The following is a 17,390-nucleotide window of genomic DNA, read 5'->3' as shown; positions in this document are numbered from 1 at the left end:
AACTCGGCCCCAAATGTCAACAACAACAACCACAACAACACCAACAACACCAACAATCAAAGTAAAACGCATATTAACATAAATAGTCTTCTTTCCTATATAATGCGACAACTTCCAATCTAACTTCGCATTTCCAACCAATATCAATGTTTTCACATTCATTACTAATCAAGATCATTCCAATTCAATTCGGGAGCATTTCATATCATTCTACACAATATTTACAAAATATACCAAAATTCCACCAAAACCATAATTCATCCGAAACTTCTAATCTTTGACATAAATATTCATAACACATTTTCATCTTCCAATTTCCTCAAGAATAATCATAATTTGCACCTTAACAATTCATTTTCATAATTATATAAATTTTCCATAAATCCACAAATTTTCCTACAACACTTAACAACTACTTTTCTTACAAATTTTTGGCTAACATTCTTCCATTTACTCCACAAGGCCATTACAACACAATTAACATAACAAATAGGATTTTAATCTTCCCCCTCCATTAACCCCATTTTCAGCCATATGCACACATGCACACCCACTATGTAAACTTCCATATTTCCATAAATTCTACTCATTTCTACATACTACAACATAAACAAACCTTCATAACATAATAAAAGAGAATTAATTCTTACCTTTTCCTCCTAACTTCTTCAATTGACCAAGTTGCTATATTGATGAAACAAGCGTCCTATCTTCCGAAATAACTACACCACGTTGTAGAGGACCACTGAATTAGTAGGAATACCACAAGAAAATAATTTTTGGAACAAGATTTTAAGGGGGCAAAAATTATTGAACATGGCCGAATGGCCTTATGTTCTTGCTCTTCATCTTTTTGTTTTTCTCCTTCTCTCTTTGTCTTGAAACTTCTAAGGATAAGACCCCTTATATTTAATTTAGCACATGGAAAATTCACTTGGGCTTGGGTCCTTTTTATGGACCATGGCCGGATGGCCCCTATTGGGTCTCTTCTTCTCTTTTTTTTTTGTCATGGGCCTAACCCGGTTGGCCCCGAGTTGGGCCTAGCCCACTGACCTTTCGATCTTAAAACGTCTATATCTCCTTGTACCAACGTCACCTGGGAACCCACGACCTATGGTTGGAAAGATAATTCAATTATCTACAACTTCTATTTCTTGGTATTTTTCCAAATTCCAAACTTATAATACCGGTTTTGCCCCTCAAAGTCAGGTCACCCGAAAACGTTTTCTTAAAAATATTCGTTTGGAGGGCTTCCACTTTGATTTGGCCCAAGGGTCCTTCATGAGTTGTGTTTAACTTTACATATGTGATTCATATAACTTGTCACATGTTCCAAAAAAAAATCTTGACGTGTGGACCCCACCTCAGCTTACAAATAATCCGACGTTCAAAAATACGGGATACAACACTATCAACGTGAGTTTAAATTATGTAGCAACAACATGATTGTCAATTTTTTGAGGAAGCACGTGTCACGTTCATGCTCTGAAAATGCGGGATATAACAAAAGTACTTATGCTATGGTAGTTTGTATATGTTAGAGACTTTGCAGACAGTGTCCTGTGGATAGGGCGTCGGGAAGTGCCAATCATTTGTAAAGGTTAAAGGAGTATGTATTTTCAGATGACCTCAGTTGGTAAAAATTACGAAATTGATTGAAAGTTTTCATAATCTGTATAAAGACAACGATCTCTATTTGGAAAAGTTCCATGTTTTTAATTTTTTTTGAAATGACAGGTTTTGGTAAAGCGAACGTCTAAGGGTTCGCTCGAGTCTGATGAGAGTCGGGTGCCCATCATGCCCTATCAAGATTAGGGTGTGACATGATGTTTCTAAAATTACAAAAACTCTTATATGATTTAATATTTAGAAACATTGAAAAATTATCGAACTGCCTGTACAATTGATATGATGCTAGAAAAATAACACAAAAAGCAAAAGTAGTGAAAAAAAAATGAGTTACTGCATAAAAAAATTAATGTAGCTTGGGCACGGATTTGGCACTGGCCAAATGCCACTAGTAATACATATAAAACTTACAGATATGATACAACTACCTTCTATTGGGATCTTACCATTAGTAGCTACCATTTTTCAAATTACAATTCGTAGCTTACTTTTAAGCAAAAGTTGTGTATTTCGCGTGCATTTTGTGTATTCGCGTGTATTTGGGCGAGACTCTTCCCTTGCCCGCCCAGGTTCAAACCCAGCCAACAACATTATTTTTCTTACAGACAATAACATTCAGGCAAAATACATATAGATACAACTATGAGCCAAATACATATGGCGAAATATACTCAAATACAAAGAGAAGAAGCTAGGGAAAATATGTAAGAAAAGAAATGTTGTTTAACGCGTTCGAACCTAGGCGGCCAGGATGAGAGCCTCGCGCAATAACCACTTCAGCCACTTCAATTTTATGTATTTTGGTGTAGCTACAAATGGTAATTTACAATATCACTGTAGCTACTAAATATAAATAAATTAAAAGGTAGTTATTATCAATAATTACCTCTTAAAAACAGTTACACCAAGTAGAAATGCCTACATATAATTTATAAGAGGTAAAGAGCTTCTGCTAAGAGATTTCGCATTATCAATCCAACGAAATCTTTGCTATTTATGAGTGAATAAATTTCAATCATTCCACCACGCGTTTTGAGCATGAATGGTAATGAGCGTTTATTATACCATCATTAATGAAACATATATTCGTATCGAATATATGTGAATCAGCCATTGAACATGACGTTGATTAACTCCACGCTCATGCTCAAAATATATTAACTATGTAAATGGATGGTATATCTTTGCTTTATAGGTAAGATATTGATGATCTGATCCTGAACAGTCCAAAAGCATATTAAACTTTTGTATTATTATTTTATATACTGATCAGATGCTAATCAAAATTGAGGTGGGGCATGGTGAGAATAGTCGAATACTTTTATGTTGTTACGGGCTGCCTTCGTTGTGCCATGGCGCCCATAACCCCTGCGAGCCCAAGAGGGCCAAGCGAGTGTCAGTCGTGCAGGAGATGTGCGTAGATGAGTGTCAGCCGCGCGCAGGCAGTGTCGGCCGTGCGCGCAGGCAGGGTCGGCCGCGCAGGCAGTGTCAGCCGTGCGCGGGCGACGTGCATTGAAGAGGGGCTCCGACGGGCGAGAGTCAATAAGCATCTATAGATGCTCTATGGCATATTATAAGAGTGCCAAGGAAGTTTAGCAAGGATCTGGGATGAGCCCATGGGCCGTCGGCGGACGAGGCCACGCGCGAGCCTGAGTGTCAGTCCCGTGCGTTTCCGAGCTATGGATGGAATCTTGGGATTTAGGGTGAGGGGACCCTTCCTAGGATGTTATGGAATGTGCTTACCAAGTTTGGAGTCATTTGAAGATCGTTCACCTAAGGGCTTGACTTAGCCAAGGAGCAGTGTCAGTGATAAAGCTCCCGAAGGCTATATCTCGTTCCACGAGTATGGGGATGAGACGAAACTTCATAGAGGAGTGAAGGAAGTCAAGAGAAAGAGTTAGGAACAGACGACGCCTCATTTGGAGTTCGGAAGAGTGAGAAAGGCCCATTGTGATTCTCTGGCAAAATGATGTCCAGTGCTAGAACTTGGGTTTTTCTTTTTAAAGCATATATAAGGGGGGCAGAGGTGTCACAGCTCAGCCAGCCTCCCCCGTGCGTGCTGTCGGCCAGTCGCACCAAGTGAGAAACCTTAAGGGAGGACCTCAAGGGCCTGCCTAGGCATCTCATAGGAGTGTCCTAGGTATCCATACGAGTTAGGGGACTCTATGGACGGCGTCGTGCCTGCAGGCCGCGTTAGGCGCACAACGAGTGCCGGAGGCTTGATGTAGGAACTGATTATGCCCCGCGGGCTATCTTTATGGATGTTAAAGACCTCCGTGCCGATTGAGTACTCGAGGCACCACTCAAGAGCCTCATGTATTGACTTGTGAGCTTGGCTTGGGTTCAGCCTTGCAAGCAAGGATCCGTTGGCCTAGACGTGCAGTCGTGGGGTGACGCTGCACCACGAGGGATGGAAGTAAGTTGCGAGGGCTATGTTTGCCAATGCCATGGGACAACCATAGGCACATGAAAGAGGACCGCACCTGACAAAGGCCAAGGATTGGAAGTTGCCCTACTCGGGCACGACACAAGGCAAGTGTCAAGCTTGAGGATAGGACTGTGCGCGCAGGAGCGACGCTCAGTGCCAGGCGAGGGACAGGCATGTCCGTAGCCAACCCAAGGGGTGCGCATAGACGAGACCCAGCATATGAAATGCGCCACAAGAGTATGATAGCAAGACAAGGCTGAAGCCTTGACATCAAACGGGCGGCACAAGGAACGCTAAGCCTCTGAGGCAAGCGTCATCATAGGCATGGGGTCGTGCCAAGAAAACTTGGGATAAGGAAAGGCTGGCTTGTAGTCAGGTGGGACTACGGGGCCGAACGGGCTATCTGTGTGCCGCTGCCGCTTAGGAGGAGTCGGCCTGTGACAATGTGCTTGCTAAATTTCTTGACGAATTGACTTGCAAATTATATACTCAGGAGAAGAAAAGGACATTGTAAGAACCATGTATCTTCCTTTGAAAGAAATTAATTTCATTAAACATGATGATTCGTAAGAATAAATCTTGTATAGATTGTCAAGACTCAGATGAGAGCTTTTAAGTTTATGAGTTTTTATAGAGATCTCAAGTTACAACAACAACATACACAGTATAATCCCACCCGGGGGGGAGGGGGGGTTTTGGGGGAGAGTAGAGTGTATGCAAACCTTACCCTTACCTTTTGACGGATAGAGAGGTTGTTGCCGATAGACCCCCGACTCAAGGAGACATAAAAAACAGCAGTAATAATAAGCAGTAATAGCAACAGTAATAATAAACAATAATAACAGTAAGGTAATAAGATAACAAAGTGAAAAAAAAAACAATAAGGTATTACTAGGAATCTAAGAATAAGCTAAAAAGATACTAATACTCCTAGGACGAACTCGTGCAGCAACCTACTAACCCTCTACCCTTATACTCAATCTTCACACCCTCCTATAAAGGATCATGTCCTAGGTAAGCTGAATTTGCGCCATATCCTGCCTAATCATCCCTCAAGACTTCTTAGGCCTACCTCTCTCTCTCCTCAAGCCCACCACAGACACCTTCTTACTGGAGCATCTGCGCATCTCCTTTGCACGTATCCAAACTATCTCAACCTCCCTTCCCGTATCTTATCCACCAGAGGGACCACTCCTACCTTCTCCCAAATCACTTCATTCCTAATCTTATATCTCCTAGTATGCCCACACATCCATCTCAACATCCTCATTTTTGCTACTTTCATCTTCTACAACTTTCTTAACAGGCCAACACTCCGCTCCATGCAACTAGTTGGTATAACCACCACTCTTTAGAACTTTCTTTAACTCTTGACGCCACCTTTTTATCACACAAAACGCCGGAAGTGAGCCTCCATGACATCCTCAACAATCTCCCCATTGCCTTGGATAGCTGACCCCATGTACTTGAAACTTACTCCCTTCGGGATGACTTAAGTATTGAGCCCCACGTCCCCGTCCACCTCATGAATTACGTTATTGAACTTGCACTGCAAGTATTCAGTCTTAGTCCTGCTCAACTTAAAACCTTTAGACTCGGGGTCTGTCTCCACATCTCCATCTTCGCGTCTTGTCAATCAGTACTATGCCATCTGCAAATAACATGCACCATGGTACCTCCCCTTGAATGTGACGCGTCAGTGCGTCCATCGCTAAGGCAAAAGAAACGGGCTAAGAGCGGATTTTTGGTACAAACCCATCGCAACTGGTTGGTAAATTATTCAACGAAAAAGGGTCAAATATACCCTTGTACTATGAGAAAAGGGTCAAATATACCCTTCGTTATACTTTGGGTTCAAACATACCCCTGTCGTTATACTATTGGATCAAATATACCCCTCCTCCGTTAAAGTTGTCCAACGTGGACATCCAAGCCTATGTGGCACTAGCATTTGATGAGGTTGATGCCATGTGGCATTGCCACCTCATCACCCCTACCACCTCTTCCCAATCTCTCTTTTCCAACTCCGATCAGTTTCTCCCCCTTCTTGTTTTTGTGGCTTTTTTTCATTTTTTTTTTTCAATTTGTGTTTTATTTTTCTTGCGTAATTTGCGTTGAATTTGAGAATCCCACCAAATAAGGCAGAACTGATGTCTTGTTTCGTATGTGTGTAATCTATTGGCTTTCCATAGATCTATTTGTTTTAGTGTAGTCGCTCGAATGGGTGATTTTCTTGGTTGTTAACTTTCTGCAGATCTGCTTGATTGAATTATAAAATCCCCCATCACCGCGCAAAAGAAATTTAAAGGAAATTTTATGTATATCATTTCTGTCAACTAATGTTTGCATACCAGAGATAAAAAGATAATGTTTTGGGCCAATAAGGTTGCAGGTTGCATACTTTGGTCTGTGCAGCAAACTGAAATAGTATGTCATTTTGCTGTGAGTTTTCGATGGGAGCAGTTCATGCAATTCATTGAAAATAAAAATGAGCAAGAGCCGCAAGAACAAGAAGGGGGAGAACCTGACCGGAGTTGGAAAAGAGCGATTGGGAAGAGGTGTTAGGGGTGATGAGGTGGCAATGCCACGTGGCATCCAGTTCATCAAATGTCAGTGCCACATAGGCTTGGATGTCCACTTTGGACAACTTTAACGGAGAAGGGGTATATTTGATCCAATAGTATAATGGCAGGGTTATATTTGAACCCAAAGTATAACGAGGGGTATATTTGACCCTTTTCTCATAGTACAGGGGTATATTTGACCCTTTTCCGATTATTCAAAGAGGAAAATATAAATGAAAAAGTTGGATGGTAAAAAATATTCTAAAAGTTAAAACTGAAAAAAGGAAACCTTTTTTTTTTTTTTCATAAGAAAAACACAAAAAAGGAACTGTTCAATGTTGAGAGTGGGATTTGAACCCACGCCCTTTCGGACCAGAACCTTAATCTGGCGCCTTAGACCAACTCGGCCATCTCAACGTATGCTTTTTGGACAACCGCATATTTATACTATTTCCAATTGGAACAATTTCATGAATGTGAAATTGTTGTGTATATTGGTGTTCATATACAAAGATATATACACCATGGCGCATAAACCACTAGCAAGGCAAATGGAAAATTTGTGCAAGAGGAAACAATTGCACCATATTTATTGTCAATCTTGAAATGGCTGAATAGATAGCATTCTTCATTAATAATGAGTCAACTGCCAAGAGGGTTTCTCATGTTTTATGCAAATGCATGTGCCCATCAGCAGTTCCTGACAATGTGCCAGAAAGAGTGCAATTGGAAAGTCAAACACACAGTATGGACATGGATATCAAAAGATTGATTGTGAAGTTTCCCAGCAGTGCTTTGGTAAACCTGTCCATGCTCTTAACCATGTGCAGGTTGATCATTATCCCCACATACTACTATTCTGTACATGACAAGTCAAAGCTGGTACTGTCACAAATCCAGGATTTAAGTTCAATGGGTTCAACATTCAAGATTTTTGGCATTAAACCCATTATATTTTTAAAACTATGAGTTCACATATCTATTTGTTTCAATTTTAATGAATTTTACACATTTATGCTTAGCATCGGAAGTACTGAGTTCAAATGAATCCAATAATAAAAAGTTGTATCCACCCCTGGGTACTATTGCACCCAAGGGTCTGACTTAGTGGTAAGTGAAGTAACGCCAAAAAGACTTTGGGAAACCAGGGATCAAATCCAGCACACACCAAAAGTTAAAAAAACACTAGCTGATCATTTTTCATTTGTCTAAGCGAGTAGCCAGAGTTACACAGAATGACAGTACCTGTGTTGGAGAGAAGCAAATACCCAATAGATTAGGCGAGATGCAGATAACTTAGCTTGGAAAGCAATGTTAATTGGAAAGTGTTGGCAGCACTAATCAACAAGAATCAGAAAGCGCGTGATCATGAAATCAGAGATGAACTACAAGAAACAGTTTATGAGTGGTACCACAAGCTAGTCTGCTTGAAGAACTCAAATAAGACACTTATACTGCATATATAGTCAGAGGTGATAAGAGCTCTTGAACATGAATGACTGGTGAAAGTTGAAGGACTGGAACTACATACATCCTGTCATCGGTACAGAAACCTACACGAATGGAGGAAAGTTCAACACTTTCATGAACTATATATGGAGCTTATTTTACAGCTTGGTCATGCGGCTATTTACATGAATTACTGATGAAAGTAGAAGGAATGAAGCTCTGCTATGTGTAAGTTTGAAAACAGAACCCTCCTAACTAGTGCCAAGACAATTTAAGTTCGAAACCAGAACCCTCAAAACTGCCAATGATTTTATCATCCAACTAAACATATGTGAATCACCTAAAGTCATTATCTGTTACAACAAGTCGAGAAAGAGACTAGTTATACAAAACTTAAGGACCATATGCACAGATGTTATCGAACCCCATATACTGCCCTTCTTGGATCCTCCTAATCATATCTGCTATGCCAACGCCACCTGTACCGAATACATTTAGACAATAAGATAAATCAGTTAAGTGAGAGTGACAATTCAGATAGATCAACATACGTAAACGGAATGAAAAGAGAATGAACTTGCCTAATGAGAATGCGCTGACAAAGATTATGAAGGACAAAACAAAGATGATTACAGATGCTCTACCAACTATGCTAATTATTTTTCGTACGACATGCTGTCCTACCAAGGCGGCAACAGTGGCCACAGCAATGAAATACAGGGCTGCAAGATAGAGATAAAATGGAGTGGCTAAGAAAAGAAAAAAAAAAAAAAAAACAAGACTTGCAAGTTTCCTCTTCCAATGAGGAGATCAATATATGATTGGTCAACAATCAACAAGAAAATCAATGAAGATTTTCAAGTTTTCCTTACCATACGGTACTGGAAAGCGTCCTAGCAGGTAATATTGTATGACGGACATGGAGGAGGAGAATATCATCACAAAGGTAGCAGTGGCACTAGAAACCTGCATTTGCAAATTTCTATATAATTTAGTCAATAACTAGGGGTGGCAAAATTAGCCATGAAAACATGACCCGCCCAAGTTTGGATTGGTCATTGACCCGCCCGTTCATTAGCTCAACCCATTTCGGCGCAACTCATTTCAGCCCATCAAAAAATTGGGCTGATTTGTAGCCCAAATTGAGCCATGACAAATCTAGTCAAAATATTTTGAAACAGACTTTTTTTTATTTAATATGTTATATGTAGCCATAATAAAGAACAAAATTATTTTATTAGGTACTAAAATATTACTCCCTCTGTCCCAATTTATGTGGCACTTTTCGCTTTTCGAGATTCAAACTGTATGAACTTTGACCATCATTTTAAGATGTATTTTTTCATCAAATTGATATGAGAAAAGTTGCAATTCATAGTAATTTTCATGAAGTTTGCAAATATATAAATTTTAATATTAAAATATCGAGTTAATCCAATCCAATTTAGCTTCAAATTTTAGTCAAATTGACTCTCGAAAAGCGAAAAATGTCACATAAATTGGGACGGAGGGAGTATAAAAGAACAAACAAAAAAATTAAAACTTAGTACAACTTGGGCGGGTTGGGTTATGACTCGTTTTTCCATTTTAGCCCAACCCATTTCAGCCCGAGTAACTTTTGGGTGGGTCAGTAACCCGCACAAATTCAGCCCGACCTGATACCCCTATCAATAACTTCTATGAATAGATCACATCTATGTCGTAAAACTAAGTGAATGACGTGCTCAATAGCTGCAAGTCGCAAAAGCTGTTCGTTCTAACATATTATAAGCTCTTAAGCAAAACTGAAATGCTAAATCAGAAAGTTATGGACTAAAACAAGAGGAATTAGGAGAAATATAGATGCACCTGTGGAGGAATCCCTAGCTCTAGAAACAATGGACCCAAAATGAATCCTCCACCAAGACCTAGAAGCCCACCAACTATACCAGCTAAAATGCCACAGAAACAGTAAATAATCAACTGATGTACTTTCCAGGCTATTACTGCTTCGCCACTTGACATGACCACCCTCGTGCCCTTATACAAGCAAACTGCTTCATATCCAGAAGCTCCTACAGCAACCGGGATCTGAAAATTAGAAAGAAAAAATGCTTAAAATAAGAAGAAGCTAATACCTTCTACATCGACCCAAATCAGGAGCTCAAGAAGGTCTAAACAATGATCTTCTCATTGAATCACTTTCTCACCAAATAATGTCCTCATAACACATTTGGAACCTCTAAGCAGTAAATGCTATGTCTGCCAACTTTCCTCATGAGTTTCAGAGTCGACTATCTTTTGACTATGCAAAAGGGAGAGAGATACATATCTATAAAATCTCATTCAGTATGTTTAGCTACAGAAATAATTTAATGTCAGATAAACCTAGACGCAAAATGCTAAGCTAAATAAATCAATATCATAGAGTGGAAGCCTGCGACCAAATTATTGATAGAAGAATCTTGCTGATGATAATGTTTAAAAGGATATGCATGTGAATGACAATTGGAGAAAACACACAGATAATTTCTTTTACATCTCAAGCAATAAGTACCTGTAAGAGGTTTAAGATCCAATATGTCGCTGAACAAGTTGATGTATAAGTCTGTACTCAAAAAATGACAGCTTCTGGTCAGAAAGCTAATAATGCAGGAATAAGCATGAGGCGGTCCTGAAAATGTGAAGGCATTACAAACAGGCGAGCAATTTAAAGCAGTAAACCTTGATGATATGCAGAGTGAGGAGGACGACCCACACAGCAATAAGAAGGGTGAAATCCTTCCAATGCACGTTGTCAACAATTGAGACCTGGAGAAGCTCAAGAAGTCAGCATTCGAGTACAGACTATAGCAACAATAACATACCCAATGTGATCCCACGAGTGGGGTTTAGGGAGGGTGGGGGATACACACCTTACCCTACTATGTGAGAGGTAGAAAGGTCGTTTCTGATAGACCCTCGGCTCAAGAAAAACGTTTCCAAAAAAAAAAAAAAACAGGCTTTACAATTACCAGAGTAAAAGCCATGGTGAAAATACTATAGAAAGGAAAGTACCGACAGCAAAAAATAGTAAAAGTAACCCAATTAAAAGAAACAACAGTAGTAATACAACTGAAGAATAAGAGTAGACTATAGCATTTACCAAAACTGATTTCAATGCTCCCGTATCCCACTTTAGGTCTCCCATTTTGGCTACCATGAAGATTAAAAACATCATTGTGTTATTCTAGAAAACTAGAGGAATTTGTAATATAATGTTTAGGATCTATTGAAAGAAAAGAGGACGGAATGTTGAAGAAAAGGTATATCAAGTTCAAAATAACATGAGGTAATACTTGTTTATTGAAAATTTGACATTGACCATGTAGGTATGTCAAGTAAATGGATAGCGATAAAAATGAAAGTGGTCAAGCGAATAGGGCCATGGGTTATAACTCACCTCTGGTGTTTTATACCCTTCATTTCTAACTCTTGGACCTCCAGGTAGAAGTTTGTATGCAACCTCTTCACCACCAGCACCTGTTCAATACCACATATTACTAACTGGTCAAATCTCTGTTGATACTTACATGATAAGAGTAGAGAATTAAGCAACTCACTGTTAGATGTCAAGCGTCTGGAGAGCTCCTGGACATAACAGAAACCCAAGAAGAACGATTTATCAGAAAAACACAATTTCCAATGTACATTACACAATCAGAAAGAAGGTCCAATAGACTAACCTTTTTTATTATGGTTTCTTTTTTCCATGTCTCAACACCCTTGAAGAATGACCTAGTTGATGTAACTGCAAGTCCCTTAACCAATCAGAATAACTACAAATGGCAATATGAGTAGAATCACAGCTGAATCATCATTACCTATGAAAAGAATGATTAATAAAACTGTGACCATCCACTCAGCAAAGAGAATGTTGAGAACAACTCCAATACTGATCCCTAGCAACAGCATTGGTTGTAAAAGAAGAGCTAGATCATAATCGATGATGGGCAGGTCAAGTATTGGATGCCTTAGCTTGAGGTTGTAATAAACAGTTGCCCCTGCTGCACCAGTTATCATACCTGCAGGCAAAACAGAATCCTTAAAGATAGTGAATTTTCTTCAGAATCACATAATGCTAAAGATACTTTCCCTTTTTTTCCTAGTTTGAACTACTTTTAAAGGGCCACAACTAAGCCTGTTTCGCCAAACTTCTGAGAAGCCAAAAGTGCTTATTTTCTTTAAAAAGTGCTTATTTTAGATAGTTGAGGTGTTTGGCCAAGATTTTAGGAAAAAGTTAGTGTTTTTGAATAGTAGCAAAAGTTGTTCTTAGAAAAGATTAGCTTTTCCCCCAAAAGCACTTTTGGAACTTTGGCCAAGCACAAGTTGTTGCTATAATATTGCAAAAGTGCTTTTCAAATTGACTAGCCAAACACAAACTGATTTTCTGCACAAGTACTTTTCGAAAAGCACCCTTGACAAAAAGCATTTTTAAAAATAAGCAGATTTTAGAAGCTTGACCAAACACACTACAAGGCTTGTGCTAGCTTGAGTGAAACAAGAAGTATTAGCACAACATTGATACTAAAACCATCTAATATGCCTTGGGAGTTATATCTTGAGAGAAGCCCGTTAACTTCAAAATATCACATTTCAGTCACAGATCAGCGTACAAACAAGACAAGCATGATGATAATGAAATGTTTGAAGTTACAAATAGATTCTTACATTTCGATATAGCAGTCGATGTTTTTGGATCAAAACCAATGATCAAAGTAAGCATGGGAACAAAGATACCACCTCCCCCAACACCTCCTACACTCCCAAAAGCAGCAGCAAAGAATCCAATCACTGAACCAACAACTACTCTCCACCCAAATTCCATGTCCTGAAATACATATCACAATTCAGTAATAGCATCTACTCCAAAATACTCAAAGAGCGCCCTCTGCCGTAACAAAGGGTTGATTTCTCAGATAGTCACTCAACTAACAGTTATTATCCTAGAAAGTCATCTTTCCAACTTTTTTTTAACAAAGAAAGTGACTTCTTGAGATAATAGTTATTAGTTGAGTGACTATCTGAGAAATCTACTCCCCTAAGAAATAACTGGCTATGCCTTCAAGCCATCAATTAAACAGAATGATCCTTGCAAAACGTTAGCCTCAATTTTATTATTCTTTAATTGCATTTATATGCCATGCCACTGAAAATAGAAAACTTGAACTTCGAAATTTTTAACAGCGTCTTTCGGAAGGTACTATGATGTGGAGGTGAACTTACAGGCCAAAAATGCTTGTAATGCATTTTACCCTTGTGAAGCAAAAGATTGAATAGCTCAAAAAAGGAGCCTGATTCAAAGTCATCACTTGTTCCATTTTTTTCATCCAAAGAGCCTCTAATTGCAATTTCCTCAGCAGAAGCAAAAAGGGCAAAAGCAAGAACAAGAAAACCAATCACCCCAACTACATATCTGTTCAAAGCCTTCAATTTTAATCCTATTTCAGCCATCAATTGGTATATCCCCACACTCTATTTTTGCTCCAAATAACCAGCACCCTTCTGAGGCAAAATCAAGATTACAACATTGACCAAGTCAGTAACCTCTAAAAGAAAGTTGAAAACAAGAAATATAGATCATTATTACACTTATCCAACTAAGTATTTAAAAGCAGCAACTTCTTCAATTATATATTAAAAAAGACCAAGTAAGACACTTCCAGAAGTGCATGCTTGAAGCAAGAAATCAAGATCTTTAAACTTGCCTAAGTAAATATTTAAGGGCAACATGAACTGATTGGACTACATATTACACAATAAAAGAAGCAACTTACTAATTCAATTACTTCCAATAATACATTTAGACAAAGTCAGTAACCTCTAAAAGCAAGTCGAAAACAAGAAATACAGATCATTATTACACTTACCCAACTAAGTATTTTTAAAGCAACAACTTTTTGAACTATATATTATAAGCAACTTCAGTAATCAAGTCTTCCAATCTGATACAGAATACATTGACCAATATGTTGCTCGGACTCTGCAAAATGCTGCCGCACCCGTGTCGGATCCTCCAAAAATGCACGTCGATAATTTTGCAGAGTCCGAGCAACATAGATTGACCAAGTAAGATACTTCTAGAAGCAAGAAATCAAGATCCTTGGACTTACTGAAGTAAATAATTAAGGGCAAACAATTTATTGGACAATATATTACACAATACAAGAAGCAACTTACTAATTCAATTACTTCCAATAATACATTTAGACAAAGTCAGTAACCTCTAAAAGCAAGTCGAAAACAAGAAATACAGATCATTATTACACTTACCCAACTAAGTATTTTTAAAGCAACAACTTTTTGAACTATATATTATAAGCAGCTTCATAAATCAACTCATCCAATCTGATATAAAGTACATTAGACCAAGTAATAAACTTCTAGAAGCAAGAAATCAAGATCCTTAGACTTACGTAAGTAAATATTTAAGGCAACCTGAACTGATTGGACTATATATTAGACAATAAAAGAAGCAAGCTTACTTATTCAATTACTTCCAATAATACATTTAGACAAAGTCAGAAACCTATAAATAGAAGTTAAAACATGAAGCAAGAAGTCAAGACCATTGCACTTACCCCACGTAAATGTGTAAAGGCTACAACTTTTGGACTAATAAATATTTGAAAGAATAAGCTGCAACTTTACAAACAGTACTTACTAGCCTGCAGACAATGTTAAGTGTAGGCTTAAAATTTTTGGTTATGTTTAAAAGTTCCTTCTTTAGAGCTATTTAATGGCTTCTTCTTTTTGGTTCTGACTTATATATATATATAATTTACTCTTTTTTGTCGTTATATTTAAGGATAATTTAATTTAATACTTCTCTTTTTATTCTTAATTAAATGATTTACAATCACATCAATATCTATATCTTATTTTATATCATAAATTTCAAAAATACTCTTTCTTTTTTTCTTAAATTTTATGTCTAATCAAACTAAATCACGCAGAGAAAATATTTATATATATATAGTCTGTACATGCTGTAGTTATTTTAATTATATTTGTTGTAAGAACTTTGGTACAGTCAATTAAATGCTAAATTAACTGTTCAAACAGTGAGATGTTGGAGTTTTTCCCTTTTCTTGAAAAAGTCTGAACATGGGGTTATTTTTCAAAGTAAATGCGCCAAACGTGCTAAAAAGATAAATAAGACAATAGCCGAGGTCTGCGGCAGGTCATTTCAACTGTATGAACTTATTATTCAGTTCATGGAAATGCTACATACAATATAGTACTTATCGTCTCAATTTATGTAATACATTTTTTTTAAAATTTATCTTACAAAAATTGAAATATTTTTTTATTTGGTAATAATTTAACTTTAAATTTCACCTTTTACGCTTAACGAAATGATATATAACTACACAAATATCTTTAACTTATTTTAGATTACAAGATTCAAAAGTCTTTCTTCATTTTTTAAACTTTGTGCCCAGTCAAACTTACATAAATTGGGACTGAGAGAGTACATTGTTTTCGAGAAATGACTTGTGGTGTCTTCAAAATTGTTCGATCCAGATTTTTTGTCCCTGCTTAATAAAATCTTTAAAAGATAATTTTAACTTGAAAAAAAATGTTGGGAACTTTTTTTTGTTGTCCATCGAGCGTAAGTTTTAGCGTTTGCTTATAAGACAGAACTTGTGGTTAATTAAACAAGTTCGATGTTTTAAAATATCCTGAACTTCTGTCTTATAAGCAAAACTAATTTATGCCTAGCTAATTTTCTAAAGTGGAGGTTATTTTAAAAAAAAAAAAAAAAAATTGTAAGATGGAGGTCAAACTTAACCCTACTATTTCACTTTGCTTATGAGTAGTTACAATATGAACTTCAATAGCTTGAACTTTAAGTGCAATATTGATATATTATTTTGAATGTATTCAAATCTTTCTTTCATGATAAAAATCATGTTTACATATATTTTTTTAACTTCTATAGTGTTTTCATTTAAATTCACTTTCAAATACTCTATTTTTGTATTTCAGCTCAAATATTATTCATACCCCTACTATTCGGTGATTAGAGAAAGTTTTCGGAGTTATTTGGTTGGAGGGATACAAAAAATAATCTTACTATTTATAAAAGCGGATTCAGAATTTAAAATTTATCGTTCTTATGATGACATTAAGTTAATATCTACAATAACAACTGGTTCATAGTCAAATATAAATCTATCTATGTCAGGATAAGATCTTGCATAAATCAATATGATGTTAACGAGGAAAACGAGGCTTAGATGGTTCGAGCATGTGAAAAGCAGACGCGTAGATGCTCCAGTGAGGAGGTGTGAGGTTGACAATGGTGGGTTTAAGGAGAGATAGAGGTAAAGCGAAGAAGTATCGGGAAAGGTGATTAGACAAGATATATATGATGCATCTTCGGCTTACCGAGGACATGACGTTACATATGAAGATAAGGAAGTCACTAGGAGAAGGTTAGTAGGTAGTTGAGCGTTGTCTCGCTTTCCCGCAAGATAAGCTTGGCGGTAGTTTGGAGCACATTACCTGTTTCTCTTCTCATACCATTAGTATTAGCTTTATTTCCGTACTTCCTTGCACTTCTATTTCTGTTACTACCTGTTGTTTCTTATACTTCAGTTGTTACATTATTTTGCTGTGTTACTATTCTTTTTTCTAAATGTTATGTAATGCTTTCTCTATTTACTATATCTATTTTACTAGTGTATTTTCTTTTTAAACTTCTTTGATATGTTTTACTTGAGCCAAGGGTCTACCGGAAACAACCTCTACCTTCACGAGGTAGGAGTAATTAGATCTGCGTACACTCTATCCTTCCAGAACCTCACTTATACAATTAGATTGGGTAGGTTGTAGTTGTTGTTAATATGTAGAGGGATGAGAAGAAAAAAAAGATGCCGCATAAGTTTATGCATGGCATTTGATTGACGCTATTAAATATACGCAAAATAAATATAAAATAAGAATATTTATGCTAATAATATATTTGTTAAACTGTTTAAAGACAAAGTTGATCGTCAAGTAAGTAGTTAACAATCGCCCCTTCTTCTTCTTTTTATTCTTTTTTTTTTTTATAAGAACAAATCATTATGTATCCAAGACTTATTGACCCGATTAATTTAAATTCGCGTCACGTAAGGTTCATTAAAGGGCGAGTGCTCCCTGTTAGGATTTCTTCATTTTTAAAGCTCAAATCTAAAACCCCTAATTAAGGGTGGTAGGATTCATCAATTTCATCACAACTCTTAATGGTAACAATTCTTTTATTATTAATATTGCATAATAACTTCTTCATTATTTATCACATAATAACAATT

At 37.2% G+C, this 17,390-nt stretch overlaps 1 protein-coding gene and 1 non-coding gene across 10 annotated transcripts; both read right to left on the bottom strand.

Annotated features, from left to right (window-relative positions):
* Window positions 1-6,957: 6,957 nt before the first annotated feature.
* On the bottom strand, window positions 6,958-7,038 carry TRNAL-AAG (transfer RNA leucine (anticodon AAG)). The gene has a single exon. It is a non-coding gene; the product is annotated as a tRNA-Leu (tRNA).
* Window positions 7,039-8,117: 1,079 nt separating this feature from the next.
* On the bottom strand, window positions 8,118-14,852 carry LOC132603683 (sulfite exporter TauE/SafE family protein 3-like). Of its 9 annotated transcripts, none has more exons than XM_060316843.1 (13): window positions 14,753-14,852; window positions 13,315-13,593; window positions 12,760-12,919; window positions 11,913-12,113; window positions 11,775-11,839; window positions 11,652-11,679; window positions 11,492-11,571; window positions 10,774-10,860; window positions 10,607-10,657; window positions 9,919-10,140; window positions 8,943-9,036; window positions 8,652-8,792; window positions 8,118-8,549 (listed from the first exon to the last, which is right to left on the bottom strand). In XM_060316843.1, exons 2-13 carry the CDS (start codon window positions 13,540-13,542, stop codon window positions 8,464-8,466), a joined length of 1,443 nt encoding a protein of 480 aa, XP_060172826.1. In that variant the 5' UTR covers window positions 13,543-13,593; window positions 14,753-14,852; the 3' UTR covers window positions 8,118-8,463. The 9 variants fall into 9 exon arrangements, with proteins under 9 accessions (XP_060172826.1, XP_060172823.1, XP_060172824.1 ...); XM_060316840.1 differs by having other exon boundaries at window positions 14,670-14,815; XM_060316841.1 differs by lacking the exon at window positions 14,753-14,852 and adding an exon at window positions 14,505-14,636.
* Between the last annotated feature and the right edge of the window lie 2,538 nt (window positions 14,853-17,390).

This window comes from Lycium barbarum, chromosome 7, assembly GCF_019175385.1.
Source record: "Lycium barbarum isolate Lr01 chromosome 7, ASM1917538v2, whole genome shotgun sequence".
Classification (NCBI taxonomy): Eukaryota; Viridiplantae; Streptophyta; class Magnoliopsida; order Solanales; family Solanaceae; genus Lycium; species Lycium barbarum.
This window is presented reverse-complemented; position numbering and strand designations above follow the sequence as displayed.

Coding starts and splice junctions, on each gene's coding strand:
- LOC132603683 (XM_060316843.1), bottom strand. CDS start 13,542: ATGGCTGAAATAGGATTAAAATTGAAGGCTTTGAACAGATATGTAGTT. Junction 11,572..11,651: donor CAGACGCTTGACATCTAACA/GTGAGTTGCTTA, acceptor GGTATTGAACAG/GTGCTGGTGGTGAAGAGGTT. Junction 8,793..8,942: donor ACGCTTTCCAGTACCGTATG/GTAAGGAAAACT, acceptor TCTATCTTGCAG/CCCTGTATTTCATTGCTGTG.